General features: G+C 42.2%; 1 protein-coding gene across 1 annotated transcript in view; it reads left to right on the forward strand.

Annotated features, from left to right (window-relative positions):
* The window catches only part of KIF26B (kinesin family member 26B), a 448,213-nt gene that overhangs the window by 382,775 nt on the left and 46,989 nt on the right, over window positions 1-18,449 (forward strand). The window contains exon 10 of the mRNA XM_055323943.1: window positions 6,317-6,476. Coding sequence (XP_055179918.1) covers window positions 6,317-6,476 — 160 coding nt within the window. The remainder of the gene's footprint in view (window positions 1-6,316; window positions 6,477-18,449) is intronic.

Raw genomic sequence — 18,449 nt, forward strand, 5'->3', positions numbered from 1 at the left:
TCTCCCTACTAAATTACCTTTGTTAAAAATTACTCATATTTGCGTGGTTCTCTTTTTGGACTCTCTATAACTATTTCATTGATTTGTTTATCTATCTTTACACCAATACCACACTGTCTTGATTTAATGGAGGCTTTATAATAAGCCTTGAAATCAGATACTATACTATTAGCCTTCCAATTCTGTAGTTTTATTTATTTTTTAACTTAATTTTAGTTTTTAAAGATTTATTTATTCATGAGAGACACAGAGAGAGGGGCAGAGGCAGAGGCAGAGGGAGAAGCAGGCTCCATGCTGGCAGCCCGATGTGGGACTCCATCCCAGGACACCCTGACGCAAAGGCAGATGCTCAACCACTGAGCCACCCAGGTGTTCCCAATTCTGTAATTTTAAAAGCTGTTTTGACTATTCTAGATCCTTTACTTTTCCATATAAATTTTAGAATCCACTTCTAAATTGACTTTGTAGAATCACTTTCTACCAAAAAAGACTGCTGGGATTTTGATTGGGATCACACTGACTCTGTAGACCCGTTTGGAGAGAATTAACATCTTAACAATACTGAATTTTCTGACTCATGAATGTAATTTCTCTCCCTGGTCTTTAGATATTTGTTGATATCTCTCAGCAATATTCTTTTCTCCATGTACATATCTGTCTTCTGTCTAATTTATGCTGAAGTATTTCATACTTTTATCCTATTGCAAATAGTATTTTAAAATTTCAATCTCTAGTTGTTTGTAACTACTACATAGAAATACAGGGGTGCCTGGCTGGCTCAGTCATTAGAGCATTCGACTCTTGCTCTTTGGGTTGTGAGTTCAAGCCCCACATTGGGCAAGGAACCTACTTAAGAAAAAAAATGTAGTTGATTTTTGTCTGTTGATCTCATATCCTGCAACCTTGCTAAGCTCTCTTTATTCGTTCTAGTTGCTTTTTTGTAGATTCTGTTTGATTTTCTATGTGGATGATTGTGTTTGTCTGCAAAGAAAGACCAGTTTGACTTCTTGCTCTCCAATCTGGATACCATTTCTGTTTTCTTGACTTATTGTACTGGCTACTAACCCCAGCACAGCAATGAATAGAAATGGTGAGAGTGGACATTCCTTTTCTTTTTTTTAAAGATTGATTGATTCATGAGAGACACAGACAGAGGGGCAGAGACATAGGCAGAGGGAGAAGCAGGCTCCATGCAGGAGCCTGATGTGGGACTTAATCCCAGGACCCCAGGATCATGACCTGAGCTGAAGGCAGACGTTCAACCATTGAGCTACCCAGGTGCCCCTGAGGGTAGACATTCTTGTCTCATTCCTGATCTTAAAAGGCATATGATCTTTTACCATTAACTATGATGTTGGCAGTAGATTTTTCAGAAACTATCAAACTGAAGATACTGTCTTCTGAGCAGTATTTTGCTGAGAATTTTTATCAGGAATGGTAACTTTTGTTAAATGTTTTTTTTTTCTGCATTTTACTGAGTAAATCCTATAGTTTTGTTTTAGTTTGTTAATATGGTGAATTATATTGATTTTTTTTTTTTGTTAACCAATCTTGTATCTCTGGGATCAATCCCACTACTTGGGATGTCAAGACCTTTTTATATGCCCCTAAATACAATTTTTTAATGTGGTTCTCTAATTTGTTTAGAGATTTTGCATCAATGTTTATAAGGGATATTGGTCTTTGGTTTTCTGTCCTTATAATTTCTTTGTCTGTTTTTGGTATCTAGGTGTTCCTGGCCTCATAGAATGAGTTGCAAATATTTTCTCCAGTTCAATTTTCACGAAGAATTTGTGTAGAATTAGTATAGCCTTTTCCATTCTTATAGTTTATTATTTCTTAAGTGTTTGGTTGAATTCACCAGTGCAGCCATATGGCACTGGAATTTTTCCTGTGAAAATTGTTAACTGTGGTTAACTACATATGCTATTTCTTTAATGTATGTAGAGCTATTCATTTTACCTGTTACTCCTTGAAGAAGCTTTGGGACTTTACATCTTTCAAAACATTTGTCCATTCTTCCAGGTTGTCTAATTGACTGATATGATGTTTCCTTCTTCTCCATTTATATCGGTAGAAACTATAGCATGGCCATCTCTTGCATTCCTGACATTAGTAATTTGTGTCTTCTCTCCATCTCTCCTGATCAGCCATTCTAGAGATTTATCAGAGAACCAGCTCTTGGCTTCATGGATTTTCTCTACTGTCTTTACTTTCCTAGTCCATTGATTACTGCTTTTACTTTCCTAGTCCATTGATTACTGCTTTTATGTTCATTATTTCCTTTCTGCTATTTAATATTTAATTTGCTCATTTTTTTCTTATTTCTTAAGGTAGAAACTGAGATCACTGTTGTGAGACCTCTGTTTTCTAATCGAGGTATTTAATGCTATGAAGTTCCTCCTCCATACCTCTTCTGTGATCTCACAAATCTTCATTCACTTAAAAACACTTTTAAATTTCCATTTTTATTTCTTCTTTGGCCATAGGCTACTTTGAACTATATTGTTGAGTTTCAAAATATTTGGGAAGTTTCAAATGTCTTTCCATATGGAGTTTGAATTTAATTCCATGTGTCAGAGAACATACCCTGATGTGAATCCTTTAAAATTTATCTCTACTTGGTTTATGAACCACAATATGGTCTGTCTTGGGAAATGTTTAGTGTGTATTTCAAAAGAATGTGTATTTTGCTGTTGTTGGATTGAGTATTCTATAAATGTCAAGTAGAATGAGCTGATTGACAGTATTTTCCAAATCTTCTATATCTTTACTGGGTTTCTGTCTACTCATTATACAGTTATTGAGAAAGGGTAATTTGAAATCTACGACTATAATTATGGGCTCGCTTATTCATATAGTTCTATCAGGTTGTGCTTCTAGTATTTGAACGTCTGTTACTAGACGCGTAAATGTTTTTTATTGTTAGGACCTCTTGATGAATCATCCCCTTTATGAAATGTTCCTATTTGCTTCTATTCACATTTTTTGGTCTTAAGTTTCTTTTGTTTAATATTGATATAACCATTTTCAGCTCTCTTACAGCCACTGTTTGCATGGTACAGCCTTTCCTACTCTTACACTTTTAAATGGATTGTTTCTTTATATTTGAAGTGCATTTCTCATAGGCAGCATATAGTGGAGGCTCACTCTTTTATCCAGCCTGTTTCTACTTTTCAAATAAGAGTATTCAGACTATTTACATTTAATGTAATTATTGACATGGTTTGGTCCAAATTGTTATTTTCCCATAGGTTTTCTGTTCAACTTGTCTGTTCTTTCTTTTCCTTTTTTACCTGCCTTTTTGGGACTTACTGAGTATTTTTAATGATTTCACTTTATATCCTTTGTTGGTTTGTTAGCTGTAACTCTTCACTATTTACTGTTGCTTTGGGGTTTATAGTATACACCTTTAAGTCATTACGCTCTGCTGTCAAGTGATACTACAGCACTCCATGAATGAAATAAGAAGCCTATAATGGAGCACCTCTGTTTCTTCACTTCTAACCTTTGTAACACTGTCAGACTTAAATTCTGTGTATGTTATAATCCACATAGGACAATGTCATTAGTTTTGCTTTAGCAGCCAATTATCGTTCAAAGAGATTTAAATAATAGGGGAAAAAAACATACATTTATTGGCATGGTTATCATTTCCAGAGCTTTTCATTCTTTTGTGTATATGCTCTATGGGTCTGCTTTTGGTGAATTCTTTTGGCTTTTTTTTTTTTTTGGCTTTTTTAAAAATATTTATTTATTCATGAGAGATACACAGAGAGAAGCAGAGATGAAGGCAGAGGGAGAAGCAGGCTCCCTGTGGGGAGTCGGATGGAGGACTTAATCCCAGGACCCCAGGATCATGACCTGAGCCAAAGGCAGACACTCAACCATTGAGCCACCCAGGTGCCCCCCTTCAGGCTTTTTAAAGTCTGCAATAGTCTTTATTTCCATTTTGTCTTAGAATAAAACTTTTGTTGAATATATTATTCTAGGTTGACTGTTTTTAGTGCTTTAGAAATGCTGCTGCCTGGTCTTTCACTTGTATTATTTCCAATAAGAAATCTGCCATCATCCTTTCTTTGGTCCTTTATATGAAACCTGTTTTCTTCTCTGACTGTTTTCAAGATTTTTCTAATCATCACTGGTGTTAAGCAGTTTGATTATGATGTGTCTTAGCATACTTTTCTTCATGTTTCTTGTGCTGGGCTCATTGAGGTTCTTGGATAGGTGGGTTTATAGGTTTCATCAAATTTGGAAAGGTTTTGGTAGTTATTTCTGAAAATATTTGATCTGTACAACCCTCTATGTCTTCTATGGGGACTCCCAATTACCTATTATAACACTTGAAACTGTTCTACAGCTCTTTTTTCCCCTATGTTTTTGCTTGTCGTGTTTTTTTTTTTTAATTTTCTGTGTTTCATTTTGGATGGTCTCAATGACTTTGTCTTCAAATTCACAAGGCTTTCCTTCTGTAATGTTTAATCTGCCATTAATCCTTTGTATTTTTCAACATTGTAGATTTTAGCTCTCTATAGATGCAGTTTGTCTTCTTTAGTATATTCCACATCTACCTAACTTTTTAAACATTTGAAATACTGCCATAACTTCTTTGCTGTTGTTGTTTTTAGAGAGAGAACGCATGTGTGCAGGGGGGTGGAAGGGTAAAGGGGAAGAGAGAATCCCAAACAGACTCCATGCCCACCGTAGAGCCCAACATAGGGCTCGATTTCATGGCCCAGATCAGGCTCATGACCTGAGCCAAATCAAGAGTCAGATGCTTAACTGACTGAGCCACCCAGGCACCCCTGAAATATTGCCATAACTGTTTTACTGTCGTTCACTGTCAATTCTAATACCTATATCAACCAGTTCTGCTTGGTTTCAGTTATGTCTTCATTGTGAGTCTCATTTTCTTGCTTCTTTGCAGCCTTCTTATTTTTTGATGGATGCTGGACATTGTTGTATTTCATAAATATTCCTAAGCATTATTTTGGCATGTAGTTATCTGTAAACAGTTTGACCCTTTCTGGTCTTGCTTTTAAGATTTGGCAGGTGGGACCTGGTCAGTGTTCATCTAGGGCTAAGTGCTCTCCACTATTGAAGCAAGACCCTTCCGAGTCCCCTATCCAAGGCCCTGCAAATCTTGGGGTGTCTGGGTCTGGCTGTTGGGAACAGGCAATATTCCTGGCCTTGCATGAGTGCTGTGCACTCTCACCCCTAATCTGTTTGGGCAGCTCATGCCCCCACTGTGGCATTCCCTCACATGCCTATGCTGGCCAGTGCTCAGCTGCATGCTTGAGGGCATCTCTACAAATCCCAAGTGCTCTTCTCTCCAGTACTCTGTCCTGCCAGCTGTTGCCACCTTGATCTCCCTGGTCTACATCTGTCTCTTCAATTCAGGTAGTCTGCTGTCGTCCCCCTGAGCTCCCCATCCCTGAGACATAGCCTGGAAACCCTTTTGAGGCAGTAAGCTGGGACACAAGTAGTGCTCACCTGGTTTGTTTTCCTCCTCCCAGGGATCACTGGGATCACTGTCCTTTACTACTACCTGATGTCTAGTGTCTTAGAAGCAGTGGGTTGATACATTTTTTTAGTTTTTAGGTAAGACAATTGATCTGGGCCCTGTTACTTCATCTAGGCCAGAAGCAGAAGTACTCAGGACCAAGCTGCTTAGCTCTTTTGAATGTCTGTTTTCTCATCTATATTAACAAAAGAACAGAGTATTCAGTCTGTGGTTTTACTGTGGGAACTGAATGAGACTGGTGTTTGTGCAGCACCCGGCACTTGGCAGATACTCAACAAACACTTGGGTCTTTCCCTATCTCTGCACCTGGCTATTACTTCTTCCTCATTTTACCAGGGGTTATCACCCTGATTCCTGGCTGAACTTTCAGTCAAGGGCTCTATGATGATCAACCAAAGTACATAGTCTCTCCTGGGCTATTCAGATGCAACCCGATCAATTTCATAATTCTGCTCTCTAAAGGACCTGAAAATGCAAAGCTTATCTTCCTCTCATTGGACATTTACCTTCTCTGAAATCTCCTCCAATTCAACCTATGGGTGTTACTCATTTGTTTATAGGCTGAATATCAGCAGGCTTTAGGTCAGTGATGTGAGGTGGACAGATTTTAAGAGGATCATGCGATTGGCAACCCGGCATGATTTTGTTGGAGTTTCCAACTAAGTCATGAATGTTGATCTTTCCCTTACCCTTTTAGGTTTTCCTCAGATTTCCCAAGGAGGTAACTGAAGGGCAGACGAATGTTTGCCAGAACTTAACCACTTCTCTCTCCTCTTGTCTTCTCTGTGTCAGTGTCTGGAGGCCGCAGCCGTCTACACCTCATCGATCTCGGCAGCTGTGTGAAAGCTCTTAGCAAAAATCGGGAAGGAAGCTCAGGGCTCTGCCTCTCACTGTCCGCTCTGGGCAATGTCATCCTGGCTCTTGTCAATGGCAGTAAACACATCCCATACAAGTAAGTGACCCTTCCACTGGATAAATGCGCTGGGGTAAGCGTGGTGCCAGGGCTGGGTGTGGGACTTCCACATTCTGGACTGCATTGTTAGTATGGTGCCCAAACCAACCTCTGCTTACAGTCGTGTATCCCATGATCTTCCAAATTCAAAAACTATGAAAATACTTAAATTTGCCCCAATATTGACTTTGGGCTGTTCAAGTCAGAGATAATAGGAAGTTATCTCAGTTAGGGTCTCCAATTCCAGTTGCCACTGGTAGATCATACCATCACACAGATGCTTCACAAGGGGTGGAAGATTGAACTACTCTTCCCTTGGGAGTTGAGCTGTCCTATTAAACCAATAAAAATACAGGATACCCAGGAAATTTAGGATTTCAGATATTCAACAAATAATTTTTTAGTATAAGTATGCCTCCAGTATTGCATGGACATGGGAATCTTGGCAGCCCTACTTAGGACAGCTCCTAAAGCCTGGGGCATTGCCACCCACCATCCTGCGCAAATATTTACTCCACTTCCAAGATCCTTTCCCTCTTTCTGTTATACTCTGAGAGGATGAAATTAGAGCTGCTCCTAGGTCTATGACTGGCTATGTCATTGTGCCCATGAAGGACCCAGCCCGGGGCCACCCCTCACCACCATCACCCAACTCAGCTTTGCCACTAAACAACATGGTGATGCTATGGGTGTTCTCTGCTTATTCAGGGCTCTTCCAAGGTCCAGCTGCTCCACTCACTAGCTCTCTGAACCTTCACTCATCATAAACTGATGCTTCTAGCTCTCATATCACAAGGATCTGAGACTCAGAATGGTGCGTGTGTGTGTGTGTGTGTGTGAGAGAGAGAGAGAGAGAGAGAGAGAGAGAAAGCTTTTTGTAAAATTTAGAACACTATAGTGGATAATTAATAATGAGCCTACCTGCATCTACTTCATGGGATAACACCTACAGAGTTGCCATAAGGAGTAAGCAAATGGACACGCTATCGTTTTTTGTAAATCTGTAAAATCCTGCAAATATAAGTCACTGTCATGTGGGAGGAGAAAGGTAAGTCAGGCCATTTGTTCTACCATGAGTGAGATTCAGGATGAGTCATTGTGTTCTCCTACCCTCTGCCTTAAGGGGATGCCAATACTGTGATTTACTTCTCCACCAGGAGGACCATTTGTACACTGACTTGAGGAGTTTAGATAGCAGACATAATCCTATCTGTCTCAACTCTTGAAATTTGGAAACCTAGCTGGATAAACCCAGAAATGGTTTTCCCAGCCCTTGTGAGGGCCCTTTCCAGTGACAAAAGTATTTCAAGAAGGTTTATAAAGTTTTATTCAGGATCATTTCTGCAGTTGAATAAACTCAACTTGTAATTACAAGAGAGGAAGGAAGGGAGGGAGGAAGGAAGGGAGGAAGGAAGGAAGGAAAAGAAAGATCTGGACTGGTACTGTCAGGGTTGCTGACTTAGAAAGAGTACTGGCCTCAGTTGGTTTCTTGTCCATAAAAAGGAAACCATGTCTATTAATGTAATAATAGATCACGATGTTAATAAAATTCAAAATACCATGTTATAGGTCACTGATTATATATTAGTGTATCTCTTACATTATTTCTGTGGAGTGATGTGCTTCTAGGATTTCAGTAAATATTTGTTGAATTGGTGATGGGGGCAGGGAACGGATGAATGTAAGCATGTGAAATTATTTTTACTTCTGACAAAGCAACTTCCTTTTGATTTGAGTTGAATTTCATTGTAAACATACAGGGAATCATTGAGAATTGTTTTTATCAATAGTTTGAGGGCAGTTGTTAAATTAAACATATGTAGTCATAGTATCAGCTAGTCACAGTGACCAGACGCCTGCTCCCTTGGGAGGGCTGACAAAATGTGAAAGCTCCACCCACCGTTCCCTGCAGACATATGTCTGCTTCAGTTCCAGAGTTTTCTTCCTTCAAGTGCTAGCTTTGTGGGAGTGATGATTACATTGTCTGGGTGTGTGAAGTCAGCAGACTTGATATGAGTTTAGAGTCTGCCCAAGACCTATATAGTTGACTCACCATCAGGACCCTCCTGAAGACCTCCTGGGCCCCCAGTTGCTCAGGGCTGGGAAATGTGATGGCCTAGCAACATGGCGGCCTGGCCGTCCTCCTCAAAACACTCATTTACCAGTGCCTCATCTAGCGTAACCTTGGGCCTTCATGTTCCTCCTATTGTTTGAGCCTTAGAAGACCCTCGCTGGCCTAGCATCTCATCTGCAGCCTCAGCATATATTCAGTACTTGACGTCTGCAAACCACCTTTGCAAAGTGATTCATCAATTAGAAACTCTCCTTTCTCAAGGTCCAGGAAAAGAAGACTAAGATTTACTTGGATCGCTGAGCCAATTGGTGGCAGGATCAAACTGCCTCAGTTTCCACAGTAGCTCCCAGCCCACTTAGCCAGTCCACCACCCCCAAGCCTCATCAGGCTCCCTAATATATTAGCAGCCTGGGCTGCAAACAGCATGGGACCCCCAGCCCAGCAGGAGGGCCCAGATATCCTTTATTAATTAATTCAGTCAAGGCCCTAAAGCCACATTATGTGGCATTTCATTAGCATGCTAAACACCTTTCAGTGTCAGACCTCATCATTTCTGAGAGGGAGGGAAATTTTCCTGCCTGGGCAGCTTTCTCTCATTCTTGCTCGCTCACAACGCAAACTGGAAAACCAAACCCCACATTCCTTACCCTCCCCCACAGCTCCAAAAGCCACAGAACCCCACTACCTCTTCATCTGTCACCCTAGACAACTCTGCGCTTGGAACCTGCATTACTTGTGTTTGCTTCTGGGAAATTAACTCAAATGTGCACAGAGGGGATATCGCCTGTCCTCATTTCTCTTCATCATCCTATCAGACTATTTGTCATGTGAGCAAGTAGAACGTGTGTTTGGAGTCATTACCCATCCCAGGCACTCCCGTGGGTACCTTAGGGGTGCCCTGAGTGTTTTTGACTTTGCAAATGAGTTTGCCTTTGTAGATGTCAGGCAGGCGCAGGATGGGCTCCCGACCCTAGCAGCTCCATGGTGAGGCTTGCTGGCCCATTCCAGTGCTATAAATCAATCCTACATGGTGGTGCCATTCAGAAAAGCATGCAGGGAAGGACAGGAGACCACCAGCGGCTCCAGCCCCACCTTCAGTTCTGCACTAGCAGGCTGCACATGTTCCTCTCAAACTTTGGGCAATGTCTCGTCTAGGGGAATCTGTTGCAGGCCTGACCATCTTAACAGTGTGTTTGCAAATTCCTTTCCAGTGTTCATTCCAGCCATTTGCTGTTACCCCTACCACTTCTTAGGCACCAGCATAATAGGTGTCTTCCTTTTTGATAGATGAGAAAAAATAGGAGGAAGCATGGGAATGAATTCCTGTGCCAGAAACCAGTATTGCAGCCCTTGGCCCCAGAAGGGCTCTCACAAGGATCTGTCCATGTGAACTCAGCTTTGGCCCAAGTGCTATTCTATCCCAGCTGATCTTCAGGACTATAGTCTTTCCAGAGATGTGGAAACTCTAACCACCACCCAGTGTCTAAGCTTGTAGGTGAAGGTAGATGCTTTAGTATGGGGGGTATGCCTGTATGGAGCAGGGGTATAGACCCTTAGGAGGCATACCCTCCATACTGAAGTGTCTGCCTTCATCTACAACTGTCACTCCATTTGGAGAAAGAATTGCTTTAATAGGCCAAGCAATCTGTTTGTTTATTTGTCAACAAGATGCTTATACTGTCTCCAAACACCAGATACTTTATAATGTCTTGGTTTCCATTTAATAAGAGGTTGTGGAAGATCATTCTGCGACTCTCACGTTTTACCTGAGACCCTCTTTCCGAGTCAACTTGAGACATGGCTCTGCATTACAATCCCATGAAGGAAGTGATGCTCGATGCCTTTCTTCAATGAGCTTGGTCTGTGGTTCCAACGAAGACTTACTCCTTGTTTATTTGCACCAGTTACTGACACGTCAGAAATCATCAAACCTTCCCCCTCGCTGTGGTGAATCTGCTGGCAGTGGCAGGAGAGCCTGAGGCAGGCTGTGATCGTTGGCTTGAGACTGCAAGCCAGACCACTAGGAGCCACTTCAAGAGGTTTCTACGCCATAGAAGCAATACAGAGCCCACCATCAGGGTCTCAGATGGGAACGCGTTTCCTCCTACGGCCCTAGTGAGGCCAGCAGGAACCAAGGCCATATTAAGAATGTGCCATCATCAGAGCTGCTCATTCAAGTCAGCGAGCAGCCCTGGAAATTCAAATTCAAGTCTATGACTTTTGGAGAAATTACATTTCATAAACAGAGGCAGCTTTTCCAAAATGTCCACACTGCTCATATGTGAGGGGCTGTGTGGAATACAGGCAAGGTTCCAGTGACCACAGGCCTGCATTCAGCAGGTCTTTCCAGGACTTGCATCTCTGAAGAAGGCAGAAATGCCTCTTTCTTGCCTTGAGAAATATTTTCTCCTACTAGCCATTTAGATAGCCTCTGTTCTCCCCAAACTGGAGACTGGTTCTGTGTCTGGGAAGCTCAGCAAGGGAGCTATGGATTGATATTAGCTACAATACTATTTCCCTGGTTGATGGGGACATGAAAGGTTCGAATGTATATTATTTATATTTCATATGAAATTAAATAGATATTTTCCACGAAAAATGTAAAGGAGTAACATTTCTCCAGATTTACTGAAGATAGCATAGAATAGAAACTCTTTAACAATCTTCCCATGAGCATGTGTGTATGTGTGTATGTGTGTGTGAGAGAGAGAGAGAGAGATGCATATTTAGCAACCTTTAAATGTACATTAATGCTGTATTATCTCCTCCTGATTTACAGTGAGAACATCAATTTAGAACTATTTGCACAAACTCTGGGTACCGGTTTATAGCATTCCCTGTTTAGACATAAAATAACCAAAGTCTCAGGTTGCCAGGCAACCACAGCAATGATAATTCTTATATTGCTGCTTCAAAAATATTCATTTTTATACATTTTAATGACTGTTAGGATGCAGAGAAAGTGAGTCCAGAAAATCACCAGGACGGAGACACCTCCCTCCCACACTTTTTTTTTTTTTTAAATGAGATTTTAACCTTTTTTCTTCTGTGCTTCACTCCTAGCTCCTTTTACTTCCCTGGTCAGTGGTATCTTCATATTCAATTATGAGCATTTCCAGAGATGGAGAATATTTTCTTAAGAGTTTAGGCAGCAGCTTCCAGTAAATAAACTCTGCCGGGTTTTTCTGGAACCACACAGGTCATGCAGGGTGAATCGGTTGGGGTCACAAGCCCTGGGTTTAAACACTGATCGTTTCTCCACTGGTTTAGCACACAGACTCCACGAATCCTCCTTTTTGTTCTCAAGAGAGCCACCTTTCGTCCCCGTGGAACTAGGCCCCTGACTTGGTCACCTTCTCTCGGCAGCAAAGCCACAGTGCACTTCTTCTTTGTTCAGCTGTGTCTCATCCCTGCTGGTTACAGGCCACATGCCCGGAGGACTGGGTAGAAACTAGGAGACATCCTCATTTCCCTTCTGGCCTTTTGAGATGTTTCCTGCCTTTGTGTCCGGTCTTGGAGATTACTAATGAAACTCTCTTCCCTCCAGTTTCTGAACAGACTGGCAAATAGGAGAGTATAAATCGTAATTAAAACTCTTGAGCTGCTTAGTCCTGGCAGGGCGCCAGGAGGTCCCCCTCCACAAACCAGGATGCCAGGACTCCCACCAATGGGCAGAATCAGGCTGGCAGGGCAGCCATGTAGCTTAAGGGCAGGAGAGCATGTGAGAGACTTGTGGGGAGGGAGACAGATGGACAGTGTTGGGCTCTACTTGCCCAGGGTCACATTTACCAGCCTCAGTGATCAGACTCTTTCTTGTGCTGTGGGAAAAAGTGAATGAAAGGGCAGAAGGAAAGGTGGAAACTTTTTCCCCTGATCTTTCAAAGGGGATCGAGGTTCCTAATTTGTGGACTTGATGGGTCATGGAGAGAAGCAGCACCTAGCTTCCTGTACTTATTCTCTGGTTTTCCCACAACATTCTGGGTAGTTTGCATGGTGCCTGAATGAGTTCTAAATGAGGCTTATTTCATAATATAAGTGTAATGATGATAGCTCACAGTCATTGTTCTCTGACTGTGCTTCCGCAACAGTTCCCACACTTGGTGAGCACTTAATTCTGCCGACACAGCCTTACGACCAAGGCACTATTGTGATCATATTCGTATGGGATACAGATAGCTGCCCCCACCCCCACCCCCGGTACCACCACTTCCTCACACCAGGTTCAGAATGCCATCACGTTCCATCAGTGTTTGTTGGGATAGCAGATGAGCCAAGACCCTGGCTCAGATGTATCTGCAGAGCCTGAGCATGTGTGGTGGGTTGGAAGTGAAGCCATAGTTTCAAGCAGGGGGACCAGCTGTGGCCAGCTGTGCATGGAGGGTCAGTGTCCAGACCCCCACTTTACTGAGATGGCTACCCCGGGTGGGCTGACTCCTGGGGACTCTTGGCAGTGGGCAAAGTGGAACGGGGAGGCTAGAGGAGGGAAGGGAACCTACACCACTTAACCACAATCAGAAATACCAGATAAGGATGTTGGAATGAATGAGATCCTCCTCTGTCAATATCTGTGTGCAGGACCCAGGATAGAAGATCGGAGAACAGGGCTTGGGTTGGCCTCATTGAATGGTGCTCAATGGAACTCATATGCTGGCCTGCTCTACCTGGTTGATCTCTGCAAAATGTCATGAGGCTTTTTGTCTTTCTTAATTTCTGCAATCCTGCCTGACAGTGCATTCCACTGGCCTACTAGTGGGAAAAGCTGTGGATTCTATGATGCTCTCTTAGGCTGCGGGCCCCGGGGTCCCCCACCTAGCCCCTCTGCCTTACCGGTAGGCTCCAGTGGGAGAAGTGTGACTGTATCCCTGCCGGGCATGGCCTTGCCAATGAGACAGTTTCTGGCCCTCTCTAGCTCCTAGGAGGTGGCAGTGTCTAGTAGGTGCATGGAGGCATTTCTGGGTGAAGAGATTCCTGTTGGAACAGGAGCAGTTATTACCCAGCCTATGTCTTGAAGTTTCATTGAGGACGAGAAAGGCAAGGAAGGTGGGGAGGCCAGAGGGGAGAGTGACAGCAGGCTGTCAGTGTACAGGATAACGAGCTTTCTCAAATACCAGGCTGATGGGAGCAGCTGTGCGAATTTCCACAGCTGGCAGATAAGGTAGCCAATCCATCAGCTAGAATTTGGGAAGTTTTTCCAGGCTTGGCTCCCAAAGAACTATGTAGTCAAATGCCTGTGGTTTCTAAGTGCTGATCTGCAACACGGGTTGGGGCACTGATGCTGAGCGAGAGCCCTGCTGAGGTCCCCTTTGCCCACGCCCAGCTCCCCTGCTCCGCTGCTGCTGGCAACCACCATTCTCTCCCCTGGATCTCAGTTCAGGTTTTCAAATTCCGCATTTAATCAAGATCCTACAGTATTTGTCTTTCTCTGTCTGACTTCTTCCACTTGCCCTGCTAATGCCCTCAGGTGCATCCCTGTTGTCACAAGTGACAGGATATAACTTTTTTTAGAAACTTATTTCACTTAAATTTAATTAGTGAACATAATGGCGTATCATTAGTTTCTAATGTAGAGGTCAGTTATTCATCCGTTGCATATAACACGTGCTTGGTCCATCACGTGCTCTCCTTAATGCATATCACATAGGCACCCATCCCCCCACCCACCTCCCCTCCAGTGACCCTATTTGTTTCCTAGAGTTCGGTGTCTCTTATGGTTTGCCTCCCTCTCTGATTTCGTCTTATTTTATTTTTCCTTCCCTTCCCCTATGATTCTCTGTGCTGTTTTTTATATTCCACATGAGTGAAACCATGTAATTGTCTTTCTTTGACTGACTTACTTTGCTTTAGCATAATATCTCCTACCTCCATCTATGTTGATGTAAAATACCTTCTTTAGGATATAACTTTTTAATGGCCGAATAATATTCCATTGCACATATATGTGTGTGTGTGTGAGTGTGTGTGTGTGTGTGTGTATAACCTTTTCTTCATTCTTCCATTGATGGATACTTGGCACTATCCTATCTTCCTTGATTTTAAAAGGCCAAATGGAATGTGATTACCTTTTGTTAAAATGGACAGCTCATACATTAATTCAACAAGAGTTTGTGTGCCTGATAACAGACATTTAATTAAGAGAATCCAACCCTATGTACTCCTTACAAAGAAGTAATGGCTTACGGAAGTTAAAGTCTTGACCTACACCTTCCGCCAATGAGTCCACTGAGGCTGAGGGTGAGTGGAAGTTGGGGGTCCAATGCTGTTTTGCTCTCAACTGTATCTGTGTATCTCAAATAATTAAAGATACATATTTTTCATATAATATGTATCTTTAAATATAAGCCAAGTACTTTTGGTGCTCATCCAGAGACCATGATGTGTTCTAACACTGAAGCAAAACTTGACCATGTTGGGTTTCATGAGAGAAGGGTTTTCTTCCAAGAGATTTTCAGGACAAAGCTTGATAATATAAATTTCACCCTATACTTTCAATCCCAAGTGACACATAGAGTTTAATTCCATTAATCATGGAGCTCAGCCCTGTTCTGATCAGCAAGATGGATTCTGACCCAAAGGTTTTCAGGGACTGATTTTGTTATAAGTTGGACAGAGGCTACTGAGCATATAAGAGACAATTTGAGAAATACTCAGAAGACTATCTGTAACTCCTTTTATCCATGTAGTCCTTCCTTCATTCATTCAAAAATATTTATCAGACCCCTACAATATGCAGGGCACTGGGGATGCAACAGAATAACACAGATGATCACCCATCTTGGATGAGTATGGTCTAATGGAGATGCAGACATGGACTTGCCAGGTCCAACACCTAATAATACAGGAGCGCCAAGTGCTCACCCACCTCTGTGGGAAGAAAGGTCCAAGTAAGCTGGGGAATCAGAAGGACTGTAGCAAAAGCTGCCTGGGCAGATGTGATGACTCTGAAGCCCTCCGCTCGTCTATACTCTTCTGTTCCCAGCTTTGTCAAGCTCCCCACAACCCATCCTTTAAATGCCTGAGCCATTCACCATTGCCCTGTCATTTGCTGCAGTGATGTAGATATTGCCTGACACAAATCATGATAAACTGCTGAGCCAAACCAAGACTCCGAATCCACTGTTAATTGTTACTTTTAATGATAACTAATCATCGTATCACCAGTCATGCTGCTACTAGAAGAAAACAGCCAAACTGGGAGGCGGGGGGTGGGGGTGCTTGTTCAGGGCCAGTACACAGAGTGCTTGAGATGCCCTTGGGCACCCAGAGTGCCCTGTGATCACTCAAGTGTGGCCAAATTTAGGCACAGTTAGGCAGTAAAAGGGATGGAGTGTACAAATGAGTTGGGGCTCAATTCATTAAGAAACTGTCTTGAACATTAATAGAGCTTCAATCAGGGTATCCAACCATAAATTCTCACCTGTTTCACAACTGGTTCAGGCTCAATTGAGCATTAATAGATTTTTTTTGTCCATGCAAATGAGATGATAATTTAGTTCATGTGCAATTGAACAATTTTCCCATAGTTATATTCAGGAAGCAGTTAAGTTGTATCAAATCGTCTAATGTACCAGTAATTATTTAACATAGAGCTGAGTTTCATTTTGATATACTAAAGAGACAACTGGAGGTTATAGTAGATTAGTTAATAATCTAAAGGGTAGTCGACTTTAAGAGCTTTACAATATTCAGTCCTTTGGGGCAGCAGTCACCATGGCTCTTCACTTTTGTTTATTCATACCACTCTCTTACTCCCTAGCAGTGAGATAGGAAATATTTGGGCAGTGGGAGGGTGGTGTCCAGGTTTGGGATGAAGGGAGAGTTTGGGTCCCTCGTGTATAAGTCTACATACATACATCCTAGCTTTGTGCTCTGACATGCCATTTTTCCCATGGTTACACGTGTGTGCCCTCAAAGCTGGCGTCTGCTCCTTCAAACCAAGCATTGGGCGTAGCACTCCTATGTACCTGCCATCTCTGCGCATGAACTCCTGCACTGAGGGCCAGTTGTAGTAATTTTTGAGAGTGTCCAGAGTACTTCTATGTCATTTTTGGAACAAAGTTCACTATTCCACACCCTCTGCTTGGGGAAAAGGCATCCACTCTTTCCTTCTGGGGATGCTCATTGGTGAAGGCCGAGGAAACCGCAGTTTCACGGCCTCCCACACACCTGCCAGAATGCCCTTTTATTTTTTTATTTTTTTTTTTTTTAAATATTTTTTTTAATTTTTATTTATTTATGATAGTCACACAGAATGAGAGAGAGAGAGGCAGAGACACAGGCAGAAGGAGAAGTAGGCTCCATGCACCGGGAGCCCGACGTGGGATTCGATCCCGGGTCTCCAGGATCGCGCCCTGGGCCAAAGACAGGCGCTAAACCGCTGCGCCACCCAGGGATCCCCAGAATGCCCTTTTAAAAAGGCAAATCTGTTGTCGGCACTTTCTTTAAATCCCACAGTGGTTTCTTGTCATTACAGGCTAGAGGTCAAACCCTTTTATGGCCTGGAAAGTTGGTCATAATTTGGGCCACACCCACCTTCCGGATCACCGACACTGCCTATAAGCTCCTGAATCCTGACACCCTCCCACAGCCCTCGGCTTTGTACAGGCTATTTTTTCTGTCTACAAATGGCCTTATTTGTTCATTCATTCATTCAGTGAATGGTTTTCAAGAACATGCTATATCCCATACCATCCTGGATCCCCTTCCTCGGTTAGTGACTTTCTATTTATTTCTCTTTCATGTTTTCATTGTGAAATTGTCATATCCCCAGATGTAGAGACACATCTGCCCAGTCTACGAAATAACAAATCAGACGTCTGTGTGCCCACCAGGCAGGTTAGGAACTAGAACACTTAGAAGGCCTGTGTGCTCTTCCTCTTCTGTGCCTACATTGCCTTCCTGACTTTCCCAGAAGTGACTGCCATGCAGGGTTATGTGTTTATAGTCTCCTAGCTTGCCTGATGATTTTACCACCCAAATTTGTGTTTGGTCTGATTTTGAACTTCACACAAATGGAATCATATTCTCTTCTTGGCTGTTCTCTAACTTCCATTTTCAACCAATATTTCATTCTTGACATCCATATTGGTGTGTGGAGCTATAGTTTGTTAATTTTCTTTGATGTATGGCTTTCCTATTATCAGAGGATATCACAGAGTATTGATTCTTCTGTTGATGGGTTTCTAAGAGATTTTTAAAAATTCTAAGAGATTTTTAAAAATTGAATTTTGTCTAACCCACTTCTGCATCAAGTAAGATGATCATGTGGTTTTCTGCCTTTAATCCTTTAATATGGTAAATTACATTAATCAATTTTTTAATATTAAAAATCCTTGCATCTCTTCCTGTTTATTCTTCAAGGCTTACCTCAAATATTATCTCCTCTTTGAAACTTTGTCTGATCTCCTTTCTCCCCTCCCCCTTCTTTGTTCCAGAAAAGTTGTTTCCCTCCTCTAATCCCTGATGGCATTCTGAAGGTATTGTATTATAGGCACTGATGTTATATTTTAATGATTTGTTTGTATACTTATCTCTCCTATCATATGAGTTCATCAAGATAATGAAAGTCTTTTTTTTTCCAGGTTCCTTATTTTTGCACTAATTTGCATTAAATCAACCTGATTGAAATCCTACTTTTTTAATTGAAATATAGTTTATACACAATATTACATTAGTTTTAGGTATGCAACATAGTGATTCAACAAATCTATTTGTTATTCCAGGCTCACCACAAACGTAGCTGCCATCCATCACCATACAACACTATTTCAATACCACGAACTATATTCCCTAGGTTGTGCATTTTATCTCCATGACTTATTCATTCCATAACCGGAAGCCTGCATCTCCCAACTCCCTTCACCCATTTGCCCATCCCCCCCACCTCACAATCATCAATATGT

The sequence above is a fragment of the Nyctereutes procyonoides genome, unplaced genomic scaffold, assembly GCF_905146905.1.
Source record: "Nyctereutes procyonoides isolate TBG_1078 unplaced genomic scaffold, NYPRO_anot_genome, whole genome shotgun sequence".
NCBI lineage: Eukaryota > Metazoa > Chordata > Mammalia > Carnivora > Canidae > Nyctereutes > Nyctereutes procyonoides.